This window comes from Monodelphis domestica, chromosome 1, assembly GCF_027887165.1.
Source record: "Monodelphis domestica isolate mMonDom1 chromosome 1, mMonDom1.pri, whole genome shotgun sequence".
Classification (NCBI taxonomy): Eukaryota; Metazoa; Chordata; class Mammalia; order Didelphimorphia; family Didelphidae; genus Monodelphis; species Monodelphis domestica.
Window position 1 is genome coordinate 88048936 of NC_077227.1, and position 27449 is coordinate 88076384.

A 27449-nucleotide genomic window follows, 5' to 3' on the forward strand; every position below is an offset into this window, starting at 1 on the left:
CTGTTATATCACTACTGGTTTGTTTCCCAAAAAGATAATAAAAAATAGGAAATCACACATTTGTGAAAAATATTTATAAGCAGCTCTTTTTGTGGTGACCAAGAATTAGAAATTGAGGGGATGACTATCTATTGGGGAACGGCTAAACAAATTGTGGTATATGATGGTGATGGAGTATTATTCTCCTATAAGAAACTTTGAGTAGGATCATTTCAGATAAAGTTGGAAAAGATCTATATGAATTGATGCAGAGGGAAATCGTTACTACATAGTAACAATAATACTGTATGATGATCAACTGTAACAGATTCAGATTCTCTCAGCAATACAGTGATCCACAACAATTCTGAAGGACTTATGAGAAAGACTTCTACCTACTTCCAGAGAAAGAACTGTTGGAGTCATATGCAAATCAAAATATCTTAATTTTCACATTAGTTTATTTATGGTTTCATTGGGCAGGGGGATTGCTTTTCTATAAGTGTACTCTTACAACAATGATCAATATGGAAGTAAGGTTTAATAAGCTTCTTTCCTGGTAAGCAGATCCGCCCATCCATGATGATAAGATGAAAAGATATGGAATTCTCCAACCCAAACTCTGATAATTCTCACTTGTGCTTCAAGACCATAATTTTTGGAAGTACTAGAGACAGGCATAATTCATCCCAAGCATAAGCTCTATGGAATAGTTCTATGAAACAGATAGGAAGGAAATTATTCAGAGGTCACAGTTCATGTTTTGATGACATCCTTCTGAGGCACCTAGGAATACAGGTATCCCACTATAGAAGACTTGACTAGGAAGTCTAAATATTAACATCAAGGATGCCTACATTTATCAAAAATTTGTTTTGGGAAGAAAACAATTAAGAAAAAATAAAAAGGGGGGAGCTAAGTAGCTCTGTGGATGGAGAACAAAGCCTAGAGACAAGAGGTCCTAGGTTTGAATGTGGCCTCAGAGATATCCTAACTGTGTGACCCTGGGCAAGTCACTTAACCCACATTATCTATCCCTTACTACTCTTCTGCCTTGGAACCAATGTATACTGTTGATTCTAAGAGTGAAGGAAAGAGAGAGAGAGAGAGAGAGAGAGAGAGAGAGAGAGAGAGAGAGAGAGAGAGAGAGAGAGAGAATAGAAAATGATTGAATTTAAAATTTAAAATCATCTAAAACAAATACACATAATACAAAAAAGTAAACTACTGCTTAAATTCAGAAAGCTGTTGCTATGCAATTAATTCCTATATGAATTTCCAAAATGTCTAGTACTACAAAGTTTACTAAACAATACCATTGTCACACTAATATAATAGTACTTATGGTTTAACAAGAGCTTCAATGCATGATCTCATTCAAGCCTACGGAGGAGCACTATAGGGCTTATTCTCTCTGTTTTTATATATGAAGAAAAAGAGCAGTTCAGTGTTGTATTCAGTGTCAGCCAGGTAGCAAGTACCAGTGGCAGATATTAATCCCAGGTCTTTCTAACCCAAAGTCCATTATTCTATCCACCATGTAGCACTGATCAGATGGTCAGACTTCTTAGCTTCAGAAGTGGGATTATCACAAGGTACTGAATATCATATGAGGACAGATGATACCCAGATTCCTTTTTTAATTATGGTTGTAGATGAGTCTGAAGATAGAAGCACTGATTAAGACAAATGAATTTATTAGATGCCAGGTCCTTTCTAATTTCTACCTTTCCAAACCAATACTGTAATTCCTCTCATAGTCATAGTATAAATATATATAATGTAAAAAATGGAGATTTGAATCCAGGACTTCAATCCCCAGAGGTCCTTGCTCCACTTCCCCAGAATGCTTTGTAATCTCACTGAATTCTCACCTGGGCCGAGAGCAAATTATGATATAAAGGGTCTCCGCTGTAGGCGGGGGTCTCTTCTCTTCCTGTCTCCACTGGCAGTGAGTGAAATTGAATTGGGCCTCTCGGCCCACCTGCACGTGCCTTTCTTACTTGTATTTTCTTAAATTCTCAACCTTTAATAAAACTCTAAAAATATAATACTCCTTCCAGAGAGAAACAAATTTCTACCTGCCTCAGTTTCCCAAAATTTTAATCTTTAATATATGTATATATATATATATATATATGACAACTAGTATATATCTACATATACTTAATTAAAAGTAAATCATCAGCTCACAATGAAAACATTGGGGAAAAATCAAAGTTGGCTGTGGGGCTAGAAGAGAATGGTATATGTGTATGTATATATATATGTATATATATATATATGTGCTATATATATCATATATATTATAACCCTTGAAGTTAAGTTTTATATATAAAACACAACTCTCTCTATATATAACCCAACTTTAAGAGTTGGAAAGAACCTCATGGCTATCCCTATCTAGTTTAATCCATATCTGAGTCAGAATTCTCTTCATAATATACTCAACAAGTGGTTATCATTACTTGAAGACTACCAATTGTGGGAATTGATTATCTTCCAAAGAAACCTGCTGTCTTTTCTAGTTCTCTACTAAAAATCTTTTTTTCCCTAATATTAAGCTTAAATTTGTAATATTCTATCCTAAGGTCCTTGAATGGGGAGGCATTCTGCTTTCTATGTTTTTTTTTTAATTTTCTTGGTTCCTAATATGACACATGGAACAAGCTAAGTTATGATTGAACAACAAGAGTAATGCTTCCAAAGCAAAGTCATGTTTCTTTTTTCAGAACAAAAAGTACACTATGATTTCTTCAAAAATAGAGAACAAAAAGAAAATGGCCTCCTAAATTCTGTCATAATTCAGACCTGGGATTTCTCTGTGTCAATAAACATTAATTAGATGCCCACTGGACACTAGGGACTGTGAGGAAAGCCAAAGAGGCAAAAGACAATCATGGAGCCCACAATCTAATGAAGCAGAAAAGAAGAAAACTAATATGCATGAATAATCTACAGAAAGAAGAAACAGGAAATAAATAAGGAAGAGAAAACACTAGAATTACAAGGAAATAGAGCCCTAGGTCTGGAGTCAGGAAGATTCATCTTTTTGAATTTCAATGTGGCCTCAGACACTTACTGGATATGTGACCCAAGACAAGTCACAAACCTGCTAAATTGTAGAGAGATTTAGGATTCATATGTAAGGAATTAAATTCAGGCTTTGACTAAATATGTGAAAATGCTAAAGTAATAAGGTGGTTGCTGATTTAAAATAGAGCTCAAGTCAAAATGGCTTTTATTTATTTTTTTCCATTGGAAAAAGTTTATTTAGTCAATTTAGAAAATCAGTCATTGGTTACAATAATCACATTATTTCCCTCCTTCCCCTCCACCCACTCTTCCTGCAGCCAACATGCAATTTTATTGGGTATTACGTGTCCTTGACCAGAACCCATTTCCATGTTGTTGTTTACATTAGGATGTTCATATAGAGTCTACATCCCCAACAATATGCCTTCAACCCATGTATTCAAGCAGTTGTTTTACTTTGGTGTTTTTACTCCCACAGTGCTTCCTCTGGATGTGGATAGTGGTTTTTCTCACAGGTTCCACCGAGTTGTTCATAATCACTGCACTGGCGGTACAGTGGAGAAGTCCATTACATTTGATTGTACCACAGTGTATCAGTCTCTGTGTAAATTATTCTCATGGTTCTGCTCCTCTCTCTCTGCATCAATTCCAGGAGGTTGTTCCAGTTCATATGGAATTCCTCCACTTTATTATTCCTTTGAGCGCAATAGTATTCCATCACCAACATATACCACAGTTGGTTCAGCCACTCCCAATTGGAGGGCATCCCCTCATTTTCCAATTTTTTGCCAACACAAAGGGCGCAGCTATGAATATTCTTGTACATATGTTTTTCCTTATCTCTCTGGGGTACAAACCCAGCAGTGCTATGGCTGGATCAAAGGGCAGACAGTCTTTTATTGCCCTTTGTGCATAGTTCCAAATTATCCTCCAGAATGGTTGGATCAATTCACAACTCCACCAGCAGTGCATTAATGTCCCAACTTTGCCACATACACTCCAGCATTCATTACTTTCCTTTGCTGTCATGTGAGCCAATCTGCTAGGTGTGAGGTGATACCTCAGAGTTGTTTTGATTTGCATCTCTCTGATTATAAGGGATTTAGAGCACTTTTTCATGTGCTTATTAATACTTTTGATTTCTTTAACTGAAAATTGCCTATTCATGTCTGTAGCACATTTATGAATTGTAGACTGGCTTGATTTTTTTTGTACAACTGGTTTAACTCTTTATAAATTTGAGTAATTAGACCTTTGTCAGAGGTTTTTGTAATGAAGATTGCTTCCCAATTTGTTGTTTCCCTTCTAATTTTGGATGCATTAGTTTTGTTTGTACAAAAACTTTTTAATTTGATGTAATAAAAATTTTTGGTTTTAAATTTTGTGATTTTTTTTCTATCTCTTGCTTGGCTTTAAAGTCTTTCCTTTCCCAAAGATCTGACAAGTATACTATTATGTGTTCGCCTAATTTGCTTACAGTTTCCTTCTTTATATTCAGGTCATTCACCCATTCTGAGTTGATCTTGGTATAGGGGGTGAGATGTTGATCCAAACCTAATCTCTACCATACTGTCTTCCAATTTCCCAGAAGTTTTTATCAAAAAGTGGGTTTTGGTCCCCAAAACTGGGATCTTTGGGTTTACCATAGACTATCCTGCTGAAGTCATTTACCCCAAGCCTATTCCACTGATCCTCCTTTCTGTCTCTTAGCCAGTACCAAATTGTTTTGATAACCACTGCTTTATAGTATAGTTTGAGATCTGGGACTGCAAGTTCTCCTTCCTTTACATTTTTTTTCATGATTTCCCTGGATATCTTTGATCTTCTGTTCTTCCAAATGAACTTTTATGTTTTTTTTTCTAATTCCGTAAAGAAGTTTCTTGGTAGTTCAATGGGTATGGCACTAAATAAGTAAATCAATTTGGGTAGCATTGTCATTTTTATTATGTTAGCTCGTCCCACCCATGAGCAATCAATGTTTTTCCAATTGTTTAGATCTAGTTTTAACTGTGTGGAGAGTGTTTTGTAGTTGTATTCATCTAGTTCCTGTGTTTGTCTCAGCAGAGAGATTCCTAATTATTTTATATTCTCTAGGGTGATTTGAAATGGAATTTCCTTTTCTAATTCTTGCTGCTAAAATGGGTTGGAGATATATAGAAATTCTGATGACTTATGCAGGTTTATTTTGTATCCTGCAACTTTGCTAAAGTTGTTGATTATTTCAACTAGCTTTTTGGTTGATTCTCTAGGATTCTTTAAGTATACCATCATATCATCCACAAAGAGTGATAGCTTGGTCTCCTCATTGCCAATTTTAATACCTTCAATTTCTTGTCCTTCTATAATTGTTACTACTAGTGTTTCTAGTACAATGTTAAATAATAGAGGTGATAATGGGCATCCTTGTTTCACTTCTGATCTTATTGGGAAGGTTTCTAGTTTATCCTCATTGCAGATGATGTTTGCTGATGGTTTCAGATATATACTGTTTATTATTATTAGGAAAAGCCATTCTATTCCTATACTTTCTAGTGTTTTCAATAAGAATGGGTGTTGTATTTTATCAAAGGCTTTTTCTGCATCTATTGAGATAATCATGTAATTTTTGTGAGTTTGCTTGTTAATATGGTCAATTATGTGGATAGTTTTCCTAATGTTGAACCATCCTTGCATTCCTGGTATGAACCCTACCTGGTCATAGTGAATAACCCTTGTGATGGCTTGCTGGAGCCTTTTTGCTAGTATCCTATTTAAGATTTTTGCATCTATATTCATTAGGGAGATTGGTCTATAGTTTTCTTTGTTTCTGACCTGCCTGACTTTGGGATTAGTACACTATTTGTGTCATAAAATGAATTTGGTAGAACTCCTTCTTGGCTTATTCTGTCAAATAGTTTGTTTAATATTGGAGTTAGCTATTCTTTGAATGTTTGATAGAATTCATTTGTGAATCCATCTGGACCTGGGGATTTTTTCTTGGGGAGTTCTTTGATGGCTTGTTCAATTTCTTTTTCTGATATGGGGTTGTTTAGGTAATTTATTTCTTCCTCTGTTAGTCTAGGCAATTTATATTTTTGTAAGTATTCATCCATTTCACCTAGATTGCCATATTTGTTGCCATATAATTGGACATAGTAGTTTTTAATGATTGCCTTAATTTCCTCTTCATTAGAGGTGAAGTCTCCCTTTTCATCATGGATACTGTCAATTTGTTTTTTTTCTTTCCTTTTTTAAATTAGACTGAATAGTACTTTGTCTATTTTATTTGTTTTTTCAAAGTACCAGCTTCTAGTCTTATTTATTAAATCAATAGTTCTTTGACTTTCAATTTCATTAATTTCTCCTTTGATTTTAAGGATTTCTAATTTAGTCTTCATCTGAGGATTTTTAATTTGTTTGCTTTCTAGTTCTTTAATTTGCATGCCCAATTCATTGACCTCTGCCCTTCTTAATTTATTAAAATATGAACTCAAGGATATAAATTTGCCCCCGAATATTGCTTTGGCTGCATTCAATAGGTATTGAAAGGATGTCTCATCATTGTTGTTTTCTTCAATTAAGTTATTAATTGTTCCTATGATTTGTTCTTTAACTAACAGGTTTTGGAGAATTGTATTGTTTAATTTCCAATTAATTTTTGATTTACTTCTCCATGTACCTTTACTAAATATTATTTTCATTGCATTATGATCTGAGAAGGTTGGGTTTATTATTTCTGCCCTTCTGCAATTGTTTGCAATGTTTTTATGCCCTAATGCATGGTCAATTTTTGTGAATTACCCTGTGCTGCTGAAAAGAAGTTATATTCCTTTCTGTCCCTATTTTTTTCTCCACATGTCTACTAACTCTAATTTTTCTAAGCTTTCATTCACTTCTCTTACCTCTTTCTTATTTATTTTTTGGTTTGATTTATCTAGTTTGGATAGCAGAAGGTTCAGGTCTCCCACTTGTATAGTTTTTCTGTCTATTTCATCCTTGAACTCCTCTAGTTTCTCCTTTAGAAATTTGGATGCTATGCCATTTGGTGCATACATGTTCAGTATAAATATTTCCTCATTGTCTATATTGCCTTTTATCAGGATGTAATTACCTTCCCTATCTCTTTTAACTAGATTTATTTTTACTTTGGCTTTGTCATATATCATGATTGCAACTCCTGCCTTCTTTTTATCAGTTGATGCCCAGTAGATTTGGCTCCATCCTCTTTCTTTCATCCTATGCATATCTATCTTCCTCAGGTGTGTTTCTTATAAGCAGCATATGATAGGATTTTGGATTCTAATCCACTCTGCTATTCGCTTGCATTTTATGGGTGAATTCATTCCATTCACATCCAGAGTTATGATTACTAGCTGTGTATTTCACAGCATTTTGATTTCTACTCCTGGTCCTGCCTTTTCTTCTTTCACTATTTCCTTCTACATCATCAGTGTTTGTTTATAAGCAGTCCCCCTAGTTCCCATCCTTATTTTACTTCCCTTTATAATCCCTTCCCTTCTTATTCCCCCCTTATTTTCCCTGTAGTCTTTCTAAAATTGCCTCCACACCCTCTCCCTCCCTTGTACTGTTTTCCTCCCCACCAGTCCATTTGTTACCCTTCTACTCCCCTATAGGGCACAAATCTATTCTCTGCCCCAATAGATTGGATTGTTCTTCCCTCTCTGGGTCAATTTCAATGCACATAAGAGTTGAGTATTTCCTATCTCCAACCTCTTTACCCTTTCCAGTATATTTATCTTCTCCCCTCTCCCACCATGAGCTTCTTTGTGACATATAAATTTACCCCCATTTCTTTCTTTTCCCATTTCTTTTAGTATTAACTGCTTTTTAGCTCTAGTTGTATATATATATATATATATATATATATATATATATATATACACACACACACACATGTATATGTATTTTGCATGCATATATCTATATACCTAGTTATGTCTTGTCCTTTCATCCTATACAGTTTGTCACTGTTCCTTCTAAGTGTACTTATTCTAGTTGCCCAGGTGATAGCAACAGCTTTTAAGAGTTACCAATAACCTCTTTTCTTATAGGGACATATATCAGTTTAACTTATTGAATCTCTTGAAACATTTTTTTATTGTTTTGTTTTGTTTTTCTTAATCCTCTCTTTTTAAATTACCTTTTGATGATTCTCTTGAGTTCTGTGCTTGGAAATCAAATTTTCTTTTCAGGTCTGGTTTTTTCTTTACGAATTCTTGAAATTCTTCTATTTTGTTGAATGACCATACTTTCCCCTGTAAGAATATAGTCAATTTTGCTGGGTAGTTGATTCTTGGTTGTAGACCTAGTTCCTTTGCTTTCTGGAATATCATATTCCATGCCTTTTGGTCCTTCAGTGTGGATGCAGCCAGATCCTGCGTTATCCTCACTGTGGTTCCATTGTATCTGAATGACTTTTTCTTGGCAGCTTGTAATTTTCTTTGGTCTGATAGTTCTTGAATTTGACTCTAACATTCCTGGGTGTTGTCAGTTGGGTATTAAATACAGGTGATCTGTGGATTCTTTCAATCTCCACTTTTCCCTCTTGTTCTAGGATATTGGGGCAGTTTTCATGAATAATTTCCTGTAGTATTATGTCCAGGCCTTTTCTTTTGTCATAGTCTTCTGGTAGACCAATGATTCTTAAATTGTCTCTTCTCAAATGATTTTCTAAATTATCTGTTTTGTGAATGAGATGCTTCATATTTTTCTCAATTTTTTCATTCTTTTAATTTTGTTTTAGATTGTCCTGCTGCCTTGTGAGGTCACTTAATTCCAGTTGTTGTATTCTGGTTCTTAAAGACTGGATTTCATCCCTGACTTTTTGGTCATCCTTTTCCTTCATCCACTTTACCTCACCTTTCATCTCCTTTGTGTCATCTTTCATCTTCTTTGCTTTATCTCTCATCTCCTTTGCCTCATTTTCCAGCTGGTTGATTTTGGCTTTCAAGAAACTACTTTCTCATTTTATTTCAAGTGCCTCTGCTTCCAGATGAATTATCTTAATTTTTAAGTTCTTTTCCCAATTGTCTTCAGCCTCTCTTAATTGTGTTTTGAGTTCTTCCACAGCCTGTATCCAATTTGCTTGGATTTCTGATTTATCATTTGATCTCTCCCCCTCTGTTCCATTTGCTGAATAGAAGATGTCTATTGTATTTTCTTCTTTTTCTGTTGTTTGCTCATACTCACCCCTTCTTTACTCCTCATATTTGTCTGTGCTGTTGCTCCTCTCATTTTTTGGTTTTGGGTGCTTCTGTCAGTCTTCCCTCTTGGAGCTTTAACAGAAGATCTCTTGGTGTGGTCTCTGGGGGGAAGCTTGTTGGGGATTTGAGCTTCCCTGTCCTCTGGAGGCTTTTGATTGGCTTAAAGTCCAGCAGTCAATGAGGATGGGTGTAGAGACTGGGCTTCCCTGAGTTCTGGAGACTTTTTATGGGATTAAGTTCAGCTTAGTTGGGCTGGGTGTGCTCTGAGTCCAAAACCTCCTGGAAGGCTGGAGCAAATATGGAAGATCTCCACAGCTCGGGCCAGGCTGCCAGGTCTATGCTCCCTCTCTAGCTCCTTCCCCACTATCTGTGTTGGATACTGTGAACTTTGCACAGCCCTGCCCACAAGGTACACCCTCCAGACCAGCACCTTTGTCCACCCAGAAGTTTCTACTGCAGCTGGAGTCCCAGCACTCTAGGTGGGAGAGGGAATGGGTCCTGAGACCTTCCTTCTGTCTTCCCCTTAAACCCGAGTGTTCTTGGATTCTGCCTTTTTGGGGGGTGGGGGCAGGGAGCATACCTTTTTAATTAAGTCCAGCAGGAGGGTTCCTTGGCTCTGTCTTGTTGTTAAGTTTGATTTTCAGTCCCTTAGCAGTATTCAATTTGTGATCGGTAAGGAAGGGTATTCAGAGGTCTGAACTTCTGCTCCTTCTAGGCTGCCATCTTAACTCCGCCTCCTCCAAAATGACTTTTAATAGCTTTTGTTTTCAAAGAAGTTGAAAGAGTTAAAGTAGAGAAATACAAAAAGAATGTAGAGAAGATGTCTAGCCTATGATACTAAATATTGCTTGGGTGCCCAGCTCAGCCTGGCAGGGCTTGTTAACCTTTGACTAGAGGCCTCAGTATTCCACCCACATGGCCTCCTCCAAGAGGAAAAGGCTTCTTCAGAACTAATCTCTCTCCAGAAGCCAGGAAAGGAAGGCCAGCTACTCACTCACCCAAGAGCCAGTCCAAGAGACAAGGTCCCAAGTTGAAGCTGAGGACAAGGCCAAAGTCACCTTCAAGAGGCTGATCACCAGCTGAAGATTCAAGCTGAAGATAACTCCAGCTATAGAAGTTCAGGATATTTTATAGTCACTTCCTTTCTCTTCCCCTCTTCACATTGGCCAATCACAGTTTCCAAATTGCCTAGCACTGCTTGGCGGGGGGGAGTGTTTGTGGGATCTACTTCTCACCCTCTGAAAGTGTCAACTCTTATCAAAGGATTCACAAGTTTCTGATTGATTGGGTTAAAAGTAAGTGACTTGTGAACTCTCTCACATGATGACCAACAAAGTGCCAAATAGGGGCCAAGTATGAGTCAAGTATGGGGCAAGTAGATTGACCAAAAATAGACAAAGAGAATAAAAAATTCCCTTTTGCAAATGATTAAAATTAGAGCAGAGCACAAGTATAATGAGCTAATTCTATAGGAGGTAGCAGGTAGCTTTCCAGCAATGGATGGATGACTACATGCTGGGTAAAATGTTAGGGGATTTTTTTCAGGTATGGTTTGGAATGGATAGCCTATAAATCCTGAGATGACAGAATTTAGTGATATTGCAATGATATGATTTTATCTGGCATTCTGTATATCTGAGAAGCAGGGTTGTAGAGTTGCTAGAATACTGGACTTTAAGTCAGGGATCCACATTCAGATACCATGTGATGTTGGGCAAATTACTTCCTTTTTTCGAATATAAGTTTCTGTAAAATATGGGGGTGAGGAAGGCTGGAGTTGGACTCTCTCCCCTTTAAGAGCCCTTCTATGAGTAAAACCCTGAATCATCATGCAGGAAGGAGCAAGATTCCCAATTTGTGTGCTGCCGAATCTGTTGTCCTTCAGGATCATCCTTCTCATCAGACTCCATGAATCCACATAGCTACATTGATTTGGAGAAGCAATTATACGGCCGGGTGTTTTTCTGAGTCGCCTGGGGAAAGAAGGCCCAGTGATAGACAGCAGCGTGGGCACATGTCATTGATGGACAGGCTTCCCTGTCATGGTCATTACCAGGATTGCACAGAATGTTGACTGATGTCTGCCGATTGACACTTGAAGAGAGGATGGCAAGTTCCCAGTCCTTTTCTTTGTTCACAGAAAGAAAATCATTTATGAAAAGGGCCCCACATTACAAATGTATACTTAGAGATTACCTAACTGTGACAGAATCCTGTCACTTGGAGAGAAACAACACTATAAAATGTAATGGCAGAAACTTTTGGAAAATAGAAAGAAGATAACCTAGCCCAATAAAACTGGCTGATGATTTCCATGGAGGTGAATGAACTGGAAAAAGCGTGATTCTATAGTCAACAAATGAGAGACTGCCATAAGCAGTGGGTATTTAAAAGGTAAAAAGGAGCAAGTTCATTTTCAATCCTCTGCACATAGCCCTGTCATGAAAAACCTATATAAGATAATATTATAGAGCTATTTTTCTGAGTTGAAATGCCAATTAATCAATCCATAATAATCCCTTAGGAAGAACCTACTATGTGTTAAACACTGAACATTAAGGCAAAATGAGACAATATAATTCTTCAAAGGCAATAGCAGAAAACATGACTTTGTCACTAGTCCAAGAGTGTTTGAAGATATCACTTAAAAAATAAAAACTAGAGAAAAGCCTCTTCTTGCTATTTATCCATCAAAATACTGGCAAATTTTATTTCTTTGTTTCTTTGCGTGCACTGCCTGTTCACTGCCTCTAGGATTTCCTCCATAAGTTATCCCTTCTTTCTGGTTTCCATCCTTAATATTCCTCTTTCCAATGGCTTCCTCATATACCCACAAAGATGCTAAGCTTTCCCCTATTTCTAGAGAGCCAGGGTTAAGAGAGGTGGGGCAACCTTAACTCAACTTGCTACCTCTACAATCTACTATTTTATATTTCCTATTCTTTTTGTCTACTTGATAAACTTTTCAAATGTTGACACAATCATTATCTTCACTTCCTCACACACCCCTCCCTTCACCTCCTGAAATTTGGCTTTGCCTCTACCTATCTATTGGAATTGTTCTCTACACAGTTAACCTCTGAGTATTCAAATTCTTATATTTTAAAATGATTTTTCAATGATTTTATTAAATGGTCCCTTTCCTAGTTATGTCACATCCTTATATTCCCTCATTGAGTAATAGCTTTAAAAAGCTGTTTATCAAACACCACCAAATGCACAGAGTGGAGGCTACACTTCTAGGTTTACAGAGCAAGTTTGGAGAATGGTACTCCTGCTTTCTTTGATCACCTAAATATCTACAACATTTATTTTGGCTTATTTCAGGTGTTAACTACAGGCAAAAGACAGGGAGTTAGAGGTCCTCTTTACCTTGGAGGACTCAAATAAGCACATTCAATGGCGATCCACTTTCCCAGCCTCAACCTAAAAAGCTTTTCTAATCAGACTCTTGATTTTCACTTTCTTCCCTCTTTAAACTATCTTCCACACTGCTGCCAAAACAATAGTTAAAAATTCTTCCCAGTTGTCTTTTCTTATTCCTCAATCACCTGGAACACTCTGTAGTTTCTTCCATGACTAGCCACTGCTCTCATTTCCTTGGCTTCTGTGACCCAATACACTCCTGCCTCTCCAAATATGTCTTCTGATTCCTTCATATGTACCTAAATAGAAGTGTTACCCAAGGTCTTGTTCCTTACCTTCTTCATTTTTTCTCTCTGTTCTCTTTCTTGGACATTCTGCCTATTGTGATAGATTCAATGATCCCTTCTATGGGAAAGATTCTAGGTTCAATTATCATATCTAGTGGAATAATTTCTAAATGTATCTGTAGCTCTGATGTCACCTATGAAATCCAGCTCCATTTCTCCAACTACTTGATAGGCAGCTCAATGTGCATGTTCTGCCACCATTTTGAATTCAGTATTTGTAAAGCCAAAGTGGCTTACTCTTGAAATCTATCCCTCCTGGTATATGTTCTATATTTTAAAGCCATTACAATCCAGCCAACTACAGAAACTAGAAACTTGAATGATCTTCAATTTCTTCCTTCTCAACTCTTCTAGACTTTAATAAATAAATCTTCTCAATTATACCTTGATATTGTTTCTCACACCTGTTATTTCCCTTCTATTTTCATTGCCACCATTCTGGTTGGAACCTCATTCTCTCTAATTTGGGTCATTAAAATAGCTTCCTAAATGGTCTACTTGTCTCATGTCTCTCCCTCTTATCCATCCTAAATAACATTGTGAAAATTGTTTTCTCTCTTAGGAGATGATATTCTGTAATTCATTAATTGCCCATCTACTAGGAACTGACCAATAATTGAGAGAATTATTCACATCAGAAATATTCCTAAAACTGCTTCTCGTTGTAAAAGCATAGATTATCTAGGTGTCATGAGTTCTTCAAATTCATCTGGTTTACCATGTTTGGAATAAAAGGATTCCTCATGCAAAAGGCAAACAGCTCAGAAACCCTAATGAATTAGTCCTATTGTCCACAACCTTTAGGATAAGTAGGCAGTTGTGATGTACTAAATAAAACTAAAACTCAGTCACAAGATCTGGTTCAAATGTTGATTCTGTGGCTCATTCACTATTACTCTTGGCAAGTGGTTTACTCTCTCTGGGCTCATTGCATAGAAGAGACATCACTGGGAAAGGGAAGACACTAAAGATAACTTGGCTTTTTGTTCTGAGTAATTGGAAAGACAGTAATACTACCCAAAGGGGAAGTGTTAAGGGAGGACTTGAATATAAAATCCTTTAGAAATTTATCCAGTGCCAATGTTGAAATGGTTTTGGATATTTACTGATGAGCAGTGCTTCAGAGCACTGCATTAGAAGTAGTAAATTAAAAAGAATGTTCCCATAACGAACTCAGAGAAGCATGAAAAGACTTTGATGAACTGCTGCAAAATGAAGTGGACAGAATCAACAAATAATGATAGCAGTGAAAGTGAAAAGATGAACAATGAAAAGGACCAAAATTAAATGCCATGTAAATATAATGAAGAACCTTGTCCCTGAAAAAGGATGAGAAAAGGTGCATTTCTTCCTTATTTTCAAAAGAAGGAAACTATGGATGTAGAACATTATGTAGACTTTCAGACTCAAGTGATAACATTCCTTAGCTTTTGGTGACATGCTCCCCCCCCCAACTTTTATTTTTAATCTTTGTTACAAGAGATGGCTCTCTAGGAGGGGAAGTTATATTTGTGTGTGTGGGGTGGAATCAAAGTAGTAAAAAAGAGATAAAAATAAACTTTTTTTAAAATTTTAAAATACTCCTTAAGTTCTCTAAAATACCACTTTCCTCCTATAGCTTATTGTTCTAATAACGTTTTTGTATTTGTGAGGAAAAGAAAGGTCTAAGTTGATATTTTTTATTTTCATGAAATATTAGAAGAGAAAATAATATATTTTATTAGTAGAATATTAATATTTCAGGACCACCTGTATATTAAATTCTTCTACCATCTATATAATTCCATTTCTTTGAAAAGACACAATAATAGTGCTGTCAGATCATCAAAGACCTTAATGCTTCAAAGCTCTATTTAGATAATTTTGGGAAGAACCTTAATTATTCACAAATGCATATAGTTAAAGAGATAATGCAGTATAACAAATCCTTTTAAGACACTTGCATTACACTTCAGAGAATGTTTAATTAGAAGTTTGAAATAGGAATTAGTGAGGAACTCAAAACCACCTATCAAAAGGGAAAGAAAGCCTGATATTGGTATTGTGGGGCATACATGGAAATGGTTCTCAGAGCAGAGAATACCATTTAATTTTTGTTAATTGAAGGAATTAAAGATCTTGAAACCTTTGTGTTTGTTTGAAGGTAAGGCTAGAGATGTCTCATAATCTTAAACTCAACATGTTCAAAATTGAACTCATTCTCTTTCCTACCCCACTAAGATCTCCTCACTTCCTTTTACTATGAAGGATCCTGCCATCCAACATTAGATGAGAAAAAATTTTATAAGAACCAAGAATAGTGCCTAACACATAGAAGTCACTTAATAAATAGGTATTCCCTTCCCATCTTTCGAGTCACCCAGGCTAGAAATATGTCATCCCCATCCTCCTGCCCATATCCAATCTATTACCAAGGCCTATCAATTTTGCAATTTGTATCTAATATTTGCTTCTTTCTTTCTTCTCATTCTGCCATCATCCCAACTAGCTTGATAATAGGAGTGTCCAAACAACTATTTTAGAACAAAAACTATATACTAACCAGCTATCATTGAAATTTTTTTGACTATAGCCAATAGTAGTTTTCAACATAAAACACTTGCCTATTTTAGTTCCTCTTGGGTTTTTTTTTTTCAGTTTCTCAAAACAATGCATGTATACATTCATACACTCAGATTAAAAGATATATCTACTTTTGAGTAGTCAGGTCTATGTAGAGAATGGATAAAGGAAATGAATTAAATGACCTCTAGTGGTCATATCCTTTCCTTCCTATGACTCTGTCATATAAGTAAGTCATTTTAATTAATAATCATTAAACACCAAATGAGAGAAAAAGCTAAGATCTATTTCTGTGAAAGCAGTTCAATATATACAAGGGGATGCAGTGTCACATTTACGCTCAAATTGGCTCTTAGAGTGCCCTTCTGATCCCAGTCTAACATCTCACATCAGATCTACTTTTTTATTATTACTTGAAATTGATTTAGAATATTTTTCCATGGTTGCCCCCTCCCATAGCCAATGAGCAATTCCACTGGGTTTTACATGTGTCACTAATCAAGACCTATTTCCATATTACTAATATTTGCATTAGGGTGATCATTTAGAGTCTACACATCAGATCTACTTATCCATTTCCATGAACACACAGTATGCCAAAATTATTTGAAAACCTGTCAACTGTCCAATCACATCTCTGTTTTCTAACAGCACCTCTTTATCCAAGGGCTTAAAACTGGAAGTGACCTTAGAACACTATTGGTCCAACCCTCTCATTTTACAGATGAAAAAACTGAAAAAAACTGAAACATAAGTCCAGTCACTTACCCAAAGCCATATAGTTATTAGCAGAGTCAGAATCTGAATCTAATTTCTCATTGTACAAATCTAAGGTCCTTTCAGCCATATCATACTGACTTTATTGAGTTTGCTGCATTAGCTGCATTAGGTGGCTTCTCTGCTTCTGTGATTTGAGACCAAAGCACGATTCCCTCCCTGCTCTACAAACTTGCAGAGTTCCAAAGTTTTACTATTCCACTGAATGAGTCACTGTGCCCAAAAGGTCCAGGTTCAAAAGGCTTGGTCACTAGGAAGTAAGGGAAAAGTTGGCTGAGCAAGTGGGCAAACATCAACAGAGATTAATTTAAAGGCAGAAAAGCAAGACATGAAAGGTTTCTGGCACAAGAGTTCTACTTTTAAAGGAGTTATATATAGGTCGGTCCTTTTTCAAGACTGACCCTCTCAACCCATGTCTTCTCCCTTCATCTTCAGTAAACCCATTATACTATTTTGGTCTCTTTGGGATTTCATCAGCTTTGGGGGGCTCACTGGTGAGGAAAAGGAGTTACCTGGACATTGATGGGTTTGATAATTTTCCCAGAGTCACATACAGTCAGTGGATATCAGAGGTAGAATCTGAAACATGGCTGAACTGCCTCTGTCCACTACTCCATGTTTCCTCTGTTTTATTCTATGAGATAACTAGTTGGGAATCTTTGTGGAAGTGGATGAAACCTACACACATAAACACACAACCTCAGGGATCAGTAAAGTGCACGAGTCCCAAGCAGCTTGGCTTACCTTGTGATTACATATGGCGCAAAGCAAAGGAGAAATGTCCCAATGAAGGTGCTGATTTTCTTGGTGGCCCGTTGCCTTCGTCTCTTCTGTTCCTCCAGACAACGTTCTCTCACACTGCAAGACATTATGAACAAACATGTGAATTGTGCCCCCTACCAGAGTTTCCAAAGGTCCTTTAGGAAAGAATAGATCAACAACATATCTTTGCATATTTAATGTGGAAAGGTATCTTAGGGTCATTTTAATACAACTCACTCAATTTATAGATGGAGAAATGGAGATCCAGAAAGATTAAGTATGCCCAAGGTCACACAGATAATAAGAGACAAAGCCCAGATATGATGAATCCATGTTATCTGACTTCAAATCTAGTGATTTATCCACTGTACTTGTTCTATCTTGTCAGCCTGAGTCCCAAGATCCCTAAAACTGTCCCCATTCATCTTGATCTCCTGGTGAACACCTGCACAGTTTTTAAATATTAAACTCTTGGAGACTCCTGCTGCCATGGTTTAGTCCTCAACTATTGCTGAAATTTTCATCTGAGGATTCACATAACACTCATATAAGCCTGGAAGAGAGATGAAGCTTCTTTTCAGTAACTCAAGAAATCTGTGGCAAATGCCAAGAATAGAATTAGAATCTTGATACCCAAACCACACAGTCTCTTCCATGATTTCATCCTATCCAAGGACATATTCTTTATTTTACCTATGTCTTTGCTCACCCTCCTCCTGATGCCTGAAATCCTCCTTTCATCAACTCTGAGATTATCCACATCTTATCTCTTCGAGGAAACTTTTCTTTAATATTGTGTTTCTTTTATTAGAAGGCAAAATGACACAATTCCTATCTTTTGTCTTTTTCCTGCCAAGAACAATAGTCCTTTCAGTGTAAAAAATAGAGTAAGAAGCATTAATAGGGAGATGAAACTCAAGATAAGTACAGCAATACAGTAGGAAAAGAACAATCTGTTCTTGTTGCACTTTGGTCACCTAATCAAAGGGAATTACATCCAAGGTCGCACTTCAAATTAAACAAAGTGATCATGGAAAATGGAAAGCATCCTAAGTGACTTGAAAAAGGCAAATGCCCTGATTATCAGAATTAAGAAAGAGTGGGGTCTATGAGATCTAAATCAATGGGCTAGACTTTGGTCTCTGGAAAACTTTTAGAATATGTTTTTAAAGGGATAATTTTTAGCACAAAAAAAGGAAATGAATGAATATTAATAGCTTTACTAATAAAGATGCAGTGTACTATAATGGAAATGTTACTATATTTAAGAGTGAAGAAGACCTGAGTTCAAATCCTATCTCTGCCACTTTCTGTCTGAGAGCTCTTGAGAAAGTTACTTAACTGCTTTGGCACCTCAGTTTTTTCATATGTAAAATGAATGGATTAGACTAGATAATATCTAAGATCTACTCCAGTTCTAAATCTCTGATTTAGATTTACATCAGAGAAATCAGAGAGATACTATTGACTTTTTACCTATATATCAGAAATGCATTTAGCAAAGTCTCTTTCATGCTCTCCTTTGTGCCAAATAAAGCAATGTGGGCTAGATGATAGTGTAGTTAGGTGGAGGTTGAACTATTTGAATCACAGGACCCAAAAAGTAGGAATGGAGGGGACCAGATTTTATTTACACAATCCATTTTATTGTTAAAGAAACTGAGGCAAACAGATGTCAAGTGGCTGGGCTAGGGTCATATAGGTAGTAAGTGTCTAAAGTTATATTTGAACTCAGATCTTTCTAACTTCAGATCTAATGCTTTATCAATGTACCACCAGCTGCCTCTGCCTTTTTAGGGAATATCTACAATTTTTTTTTAATTTAAATTTTTTTAAATTTTATTTAGTCAATTTAGAACATTATTCCTTGGTTACAAGAATCATATTCTATTCCTCCCTCCCCTACCCCAACCCTTCCCATAACTGATGTGCAATTCCACTGGGTATTACATGATCAGAAACTATTTCCATGTTGCTGGTGTTTGCATCAGGATGTTCATTTAGAGTCTATATCCCCAGTCATATCCCCTCGACCCATGTAGTCAAGAAGTTGTTTTTCTTATGTGTTTCTACTCCCACAGTTTTTCCTCTGAATGTGGATAGAATTCTTTCTCATAGATTCCGCCGGATTGTTCAGGGACATTGCATCGCCCCTAAAGGAGAAGTCCATTACATTCGATTGTACCACCTTGTATCAGTCTCTGTGTACAATGTTTTCCTGGTTCTGCTCTTTTCACTCTGCATCACTTCCTGGAGGTTGTTCCAGTCTCCATGGAATTCCTCCATTTTATTATTCCTTTTAGCACAATAGTATTCCATCACCAACATATACCACAATTTGCTCAGCCATTCCCCAATTGATGGGCATCCTCTCATTTTCCAATTTTTGGCCACCACAAAGAGCGCAGCTATGAATATTCTTGTAAAAGTCTTTTTCCTTATTATCTCTTTGAGGTACAAACCCAGCAGTGCTATGGCTGGATCAAAGGGCAGACAGTCTTTTAGTGCCCTTTGGGAATGGAACTTCTACAATTTTAAAAAGTCTTCCATCTCCAAATCCTAACAGGTAGCTGGATGGCATGGTGGAGAGAGAGCTGGCCCTGGTGTCAGGAAGATATAGATTCAAATCTGGCATTAGACCCTTACTCGCTATATGCACTGGGTAAGTCATTTAGCCTCTGTCTGCCTCAGTTTCCTCAACTATAAAATGAGGATAATAATAGCATCTCCCTCATGAGGTTGTTAGGAGGATGAAATGAATCAAGTTCCCAACACAGCATCTGGCACATAGCAGGTGCTTAAAGTAGGCTCATTTTCTCCCAAATCCAATCTTTGTCTCTTGCCCCTTAGTGTTAACACAGTGTGATGCATAGAGTAGGCCTAACACAGAATTTTATTATTGTCTTTGTAGAAAGAACCTTTATTTTGAACATGAGATTTTTGCCTCCTCTTCTGTATCACTTGACGGTTTGGTAAAGCCTGTAGACTCCTCATAATAATATTTTTAAATGTATAAAATAAAACAGAAGTTTACAAAAGAATCCAATTCCTCCAACAAAATTTTGTGGACCTGTGTTAAGAACCCCATCTTTAGAAAATCATATACCCTGACATCTTAAGTGCAGGATAATGGTGATGACTTTTCCGATCCATTTCTTGCAGTGACTGATAAGTACATATTACATTTGCCTATTAGTATAAAGAGGCAGGAAAAAGTAGCCCCAGAAAGATAAACACAATCATAATATTTAACTTGCCATAAATATCAGAAAAGCAAATATGGGAACAGTTTGTTTGCTTCTATTAAAAAAAAAGCAAAAGAAAACATATTGCATAACTACAGAAGGAATCCACAGCGGAATGATGGTCAAGCCCCCACAGGATATGGAGCCATGCTTTTCAAAGACAGAAACACTAGTGGGGCATGGAGACTTGGAAGGGATTCAGCAGCAAAAATAGAAAAAAATCTGAATAAAGAACCATGGAAATAGTCATTAGCAATGTTTAATTCCAAAGTGACATTTGTACCATTAATGCACGATGACTCTTTCTCTCCTTTCATCCAAGTAGTGCATTTTCAGGCCTAACTGAAATTGTCCTTAATCATATTTCCTCCTGCAGATAGACCAATTAATTTCAATTTCTAATGATGATTACTGAAATTTTACCTGCTACTTCTTCTCCACCTTTTATTTGGTCTCCACCATATGCCATATTTCTTTAGAATTGTTTTCTCATATCCCACTGGTCATAAAATGAATTGCAACAGCTTAACTGCCAGGGAAACTGCATATTGCTTGATGAAAATGCATCTAAGGAATGCACAGATTAAAAATAAATTCAGTGCAGAGAAGCTGGTATGTTATTATATAATTATAGGCTATCAGGGATAGAAAAGCCTCAGGGAGATCACCAAATCCAATGCCTTCATTTTTGCAGGTGAGGAAACTGAGATCCAGAGAGATGAAGTCATTCACCTAAAATTACATATGGATTAAGGACAATGCTGAGGAGAGTCTCCTGACTACTGATTGAGTGTTTTTTTGCCCATCCTGGGAAATCTCCCTTAATGAATAAATCAATCTCCAATAAGAAATGGGACATTAAGGAAACATGAAACATGAGTATAAAGGTTGTGAAATAATAGCCAATATATGTGATTTGCTGGGGAGGGGATAGGTGATCGTAATGTGCAATTTATATGTGCTTCCTTTTAGCCACTAGCTCAGGGGAAATCCTCAGTTAGGAGCCATAGAATCCCAAAGTTCTGGAGTCTGAGATAGCATCAATTTTAGACCAACTTCCTCATTTGACATAGAAAACTGAGATGTAGGGAAGTTAAGTCATTTGCTTAAGGTCTGTCAACATGGAATGTAGGAACCCCAAACTTGTGGCCTAGTGTGATCTGATGAACCCCAAGTTTCAGGGCTAGCTTATAAATTGGAGACCCCAAAGTTTGTACTTGTTCCCTGTTCCCATGGGACTCTACCCTGAAGGGAATCTCAAGCTAGCAGTTTCAGACTGAGTGGGAGAGCCTCAGGGGAATGACAGTCCTAATTGGGTGAGACTAAGCATATGCTAAGGACCCTCTTTGTTTTAGGTAGTCTCCCCTATTGTATCAGACCCTTTCCCAAGAAGATCCACACCAGGGCAGGAACCATCCTTTAGTGTCCATTGTTAGTAGCCCCTTCTCTTACACCCTAGCCACTAGCTATGGTTCCTTTCCCAAGCTCCATTGTATCCTGTCAATGTAGTTTGAAAGCTCCCATTTTCTGTAGCTATAGTGATGTCATTCATCTTTCCCTGCCCCTGGACTGCCCCCAAATGGTAGATAGGTTCCCCTAATGCTTTTGTTCCCAGGAGTCCATCTAGCGAGGTGGCACTCCTAGGGGTCAGTGACCAGAGTGGCCAGAGTTCAATCCTTGGACTCTGTGTGGTACGCAGCTGTGTTGTCGAGACCTACTAGCACTGAACCCCTTTTGCCCTTCATTAAAGAGTAATTTTGACTATTTAATAGTTCTGTGTTTTTTTTCCAGTCGACAGGTCATTCAAGTATTAAAAAAATAATAATTTTAATCTAAGACTTCTGTTTCCAAAGCTAGGGTACCTTGTACACTCCTCTAGGGCTCCCCAAGATGCACCAGAGACCTCTTCCTCCTGGAAGATCCCTCAACCCTCAGACTCATACTTCAGAGGGCTCAGAAGTACCTCTGCCCTAAGAGCCCCCTCCTGATCATCCCCCATTTAAAAAGGCGGACCAGGTAAACAATCTTAATTTCCCATCAGACTGTACTCCCCTGAAATCCATCATGTCTTCAAGGAGACATCTCCCTCTCTTTTTAGCATCCATCCTCTTCCCTAGGCTCCTTGAGGACAGGAGCTGTCTTTCTTTCTACCTGTATTTATATTCTCAGCATTTAGCACAATGCCTGGCACATGATAATCTATTAATATGGATTGATCTTCCCTAACACCCCACTGGGAATTAGTTCTGCCAATAATTTACTGTGTGGCATTAGGGAATAAGAAAATACCCAGTCTGAATTTGGCTTCTGATACTCACTGACTTGTGTAGCCATTACCAAATCACTTAAACTTCCTCCAGCCTTAGTTAACTCATGTGAAAATGGGAATAACCTACCAGATTCTAGAGGCTGGATGGAATTAAGAACAGAGAGCTGCCCTCAGGGTCAGGAAAACCTAAATTCAAATTCTACCCCACATAAATTCAGGCTGGGTGACCCAGAGCCAGCCACTTTGGAGCTCAGTGCCCAAGGCTACTCACTCAGGCTATTAATTGCTGAGAAAGTGTTTTGAGGGAGGCTCCTCCTAGGCAGTCTGGTCTAGTCTCTTTCCCACATACCCATAGGGTTATTTCAGATGGAAATAAGACATTGGACAAAAATAGCTTTGCAAACTTCAAAGCAGTCTATAAAGGTCAGTTGCTGGTGTGGTCAATCTCTAGAGGCCTCAGTTTCTTTATCTTTCAAATGAGGATTTTTTAAACTGGCCTTTATATAGCCCTTAAGAGATTGCAAAGTGCTTTTCATTCCTTATCTCTTCTAAACTTCAAAGCAGAGGCTGTCTACAAAACTCAGCCCAGCTACTCACTGGTACATCCCATTGGAAATCAAACCCAAGTCTCTTGGAATCCAAATCTCCAAACTTCCCTATTTCTATGGAGGACACTACCAGTTATCCAGATTCAAAATGTGAACCATTAGACCCTGTTCTCCTTGAGGGCTGGGACTGTTTTTTGCCTTTCTTTAAATCCCCAGAGCTCAGCCCAGTGCCTGGCACAGAACAGATGCTCAAGAAATTCTTCATTGACTGGCTGACAACAATGGCGTCAACTTTGACCACTCCTGCTCCACCATCTTCTTTTATCCATTCAGTTCCTGGATCATATTTATTCTTCTATGTCAATCTCATCTCTCTCTAATTCTCTCCATTTACACAACCACTAGCCTAATTCAAAGACCCTTACCAGCTCCAGGCTGGATTATCCAAAGGACCCTTTCATTGAGTTCCCCAAGTCCAATCTCTCCCCTCTTCAATCTCCCCCCCTCTCCAATCCATCCTCTGCACACATGCCAAATGAATATTCCCAAAACATAGATCTCACAGAGTCATTCAAGAATGGCCCCAAATTCCTCAACTAGGCACCTTCCTAATCTCATTTCTTTGTTCTTTCTCTTTACACTGCCTAAAGGCATCTAGGATAGAGAGCTGAGTTTAAATTTAGCTTCAGACTCTTACTGTGTGGCACTGGCCAAGCCTTTTAATCTCTGTTTTTCTGTTTCTTCAACTGTAAAATAGGGAAAATAATAATAATAATAGCTCATCCTTCCCAGAGTTGTAGTGAGGAACAAATGAGGCATTTGTAAAGCACTTAGCACAGCACCTGGCCCATGATAGGTGCATTATAAATGTTTGTTCCTCCTCTCAGTCTCCCCCTCCTTCCTCAGTGATCCAGTGATCTGGTCTGCTAGCTCCTCTACAGAAAACATTCCATCTTCTGCCTCAGTTCCGATGGTTTCTTCCCTGCCAGCCTCCTGCCCACAAGCTGGTATAGATTCCCTCTTCCCTTCTGCCCCATAGAATCCCTAGTTTCATCTCAGAATCCTGTGAGATAGTACAGCTCAGGGATCTTTTCTACATTAGCCTTCCCTACTGTCGACGCTCCTTCTTCTAGAAATTATCCTGTCTAAGAGCTGGTTCCTTTGTATGAGCTAATCTGTATACACATCATTTCATGCTGGGGCAGCATAAGTTCCTTGTGCTCAGGGGCTCTCACTTCTGCCCCTATTTATTAAGCACAGTACTGAATAAATATCTGTTGAATTGATTCCTACCACATCTGTCTCCTGATCCAAGTACGCCAGAGGTAGCAAACTCAAGTTCATTTCCCAAGTATGGGCAGATGAAAATATAACTGGGAAATGTTTAAAAAATAATAAAAATAAATACAATAAAGTATGGATAATGTTCATTGGTGATTCTCTAAATAAAATGCAGCCCACAAGGATCTGTTTCATTTTCATTGTGTCACCACTGTAAAACACTCTATTGCCAATCTAAAAACCTGTGGTCCAGTGAAGAAAGAGCCAAGTCTGGATGCTGGAAGTCCTCAGATACTTCCTAACTGTGTGACCCTGGGCAAGCCATTTAACTGCAACTGCCTAGCCCTGACTTGGAACTGATATTTAGAATAGATTCTAAAATAGACTAAGGGTTAAAAATAAAACTGCCCTACCTACCGCAAAGGATGCTTAGGAGCCAAATAGATAATAAAATGCTTTGTAAAGGTCAAAGCCTCACATAACTGCAAAATGCTGTGGATATCACTGTTGGGGAAAACCCAAGATTTCCTGATCTCTAAGTGAATGAGGTTGAATTAAATGCTCCTTGGTCCATATGACTCACCTGTTACTGATGCACAAGCCAAGCTATCCCCACCATTAAAGGGGATGCTGGCGTACTGGCATGAGGCCCCCTGGGAGAAGGTGACTACCAAAGGCACCCACAGATTCCATTCCTTGAGTCACCACATTAGCCTTCCCTGAAGGCATGTGGAGGTGGAGGAGATTTCATGAATTGGCACTAGTAGAGTCTTTTGAGATGTTCCAAAAATAACCAGCAAGAGCATAATGACTCCGCTGTGAATGAGACTTAACCATTGTAACAAAGAGATTTCACCCAGGAGGTTGCAAAAGGCAAAAAAGGGGAATTGGGTTTCAGTCCTTTGACTGTACTGGCTTGCCCTTGTTATGGGAAATGGGCTGCTTGAGAGCAGGAACTGGATCTCATCTTCTTTATATTTCTCACACCTGGTATGATGCCCTGAATAAAGTGGGGTTAGGATTCAGTAGATATTTCCTGAATCCATGACCTATCTACCATATCTGAAAGTAGCTGGAAAAAAGTCCAAATTAGGGAAAGGATAATTTTTTTTCCAAATTTTTAGTGGCAGTGAGCAAAGTAGATGAGAGTAGCAAGTAAAATTTTACAAAATGAATTTTGTGCAAAAAAAGGAACAAAACAAAAACATTGCCTTAGAAAAAAAACAGCTATCTTCTATGAAAGCCATTATCAATTTCTACTGAGTTCACTTGTAGTAAGGCTACCGAAGGTAAGATGAAGTAGGTGTTGCAAGGGCTCTTTGATAACTTGTACTTTTCCTTCAATCCTTGGCTCTAATTTAAACTCCTTTTTTAGTCTTAGCAAGCTCTTCAATTTTCTCCCCTTTTCCCCTCCCATGTTAGTGTACATCTTCAACCAACCTTACAACCACAAAGTTAGAAGGGAACTCAGACATCATCACTTGTTTTACAAATTTGAAAACTTAAGCCCAATGTGGGGAATTGCCTTGCCTACAAAGATGAGCAAAATGGCAGCATAATAGAAATTACAGATTAGCTTCTTAGTTTCCATTCCAGAGTATTCACTTCCATGAAATGGATAATCTAGTGCTTGGATCCTCCCATGCCAGTGCTTCCATCATCCAATGACAGTTCGTAGCTCATCAATGCCCCTTAGATCCCCCTCAAGTGACAAAGAAAGAAAAGGAGAGATCAATCAGTAATACATCTAAAGTTCTACTTAAAGCCACAAACATGGAAGAAATTCCTAGAAGTGAGTCTAGTAGTCATGCAATCCTCCCTATTTTTTAGCATGCTGTCTCTTACCAAAACAGCAGCCCCACAGCAATAAACCCCCCTTGCATTCCTATAGTTCCTGTCATATTTTTCCTCCACAGTCCTTTTCAGCATCAGAGACTGTGGGAATGTTTGTATACCTGTAATGAAAAGGAAACTGGCTAAGAAAGATCATGACTTCCCCAGGGAACAAGCTGTAGTAGAAAGAGAACTGAATTTGAAGTCAAGTGATCTGGGTTTGTATACTGACTGCAATATTTACTAGCTCACTCAGCATTGACATTTCAACTTGCTGAGCCTGTTTGCTCATCTGTAAAATGGAGGAATTATACTAAATATACTAAATCTAAGATCTCTTCCACTGAATAGTAAGTTAATTGCAAAGTTAGTGCTCAACTTCTCTGACATTCAGATCTGGAATTTTTCTACTGAGAACTTTAAAAGATGCCTCCAGATGTCTTGAAGAGCTGTCCACTTCTATTATGTTATTTTTTAAGTATCTACCTAAAAAGCTCAGGTAGAAACTGAGGCACCAAAGGACAAATGGCTTGAAACTCTTCCTCCGGTATTTTTAAAAGATAAATTTAAGTGGCCAAATGTTCTTCCAAGGTAGGCATGTATGCATATGCCTTGGGTTATTTTTTTTCAGTCTGAAACCTGACATCTAGTTTCACCTAGACGAGATGAGACACGAAATACTGTCAGGTTTAAAGAGAATAATCTCGAGGTGTGAAATAGAAATTCCCCAGTCACAGTCAGGCTATATCTACTCAGGCAGTGTAAAGAGAAGAATACCATGCTTATAAGAAAATGCTGTTATGAAAGACAAGCCCCACTGAAAAATTCAGATCCTAGATTCCTCTCTTTTCTTTTCCAGACATTGTAAACTAAACTTCTGTCTCTCTAGAATCTAAAATACCAGAGAGAGCCATGATAATCAGAGTTCTTTTTCTTGTGCTGTGTTTTCATGACAAAGTGTTGAAAAACAAGACACTAATCTGACAGCAGGGATGTACTTGAAGATGAAAAATCCAGGGCATATCATATGATCATTATTAATCCATTCCTACACCATACCCATATCATAAAGCTGTACAAGGAGAAACAATAATCATAATGGTGGCCTTAAGGATCTGAGACATCTTAGAAGTCCTTCTGAATCACCAAAGAATCACTCAAGTTTTTTAGTATAATGCTAATATTAAATGTCTTCATGTGCTTGAATTCCATGAAAACAGATCATACACCCATGATAGAGG

General features: G+C 37.7%; 1 protein-coding gene across 1 annotated transcript in view; it reads right to left on the reverse strand.

Annotated features, from left to right (window-relative positions):
• GPR26 (G protein-coupled receptor 26) overlaps window positions 1-27449 on the reverse strand; it is a 49023-nt gene that overhangs the window by 13389 nt on the left and 8185 nt on the right. The window contains exon 2 of the mRNA XM_001367521.3: window positions 17015-17128. Within this exon, the coding sequence (XP_001367558.1) occupies window positions 17015-17128 (114 nt within the window). The remainder of the gene's footprint in view (window positions 1-17014; window positions 17129-27449) is intronic.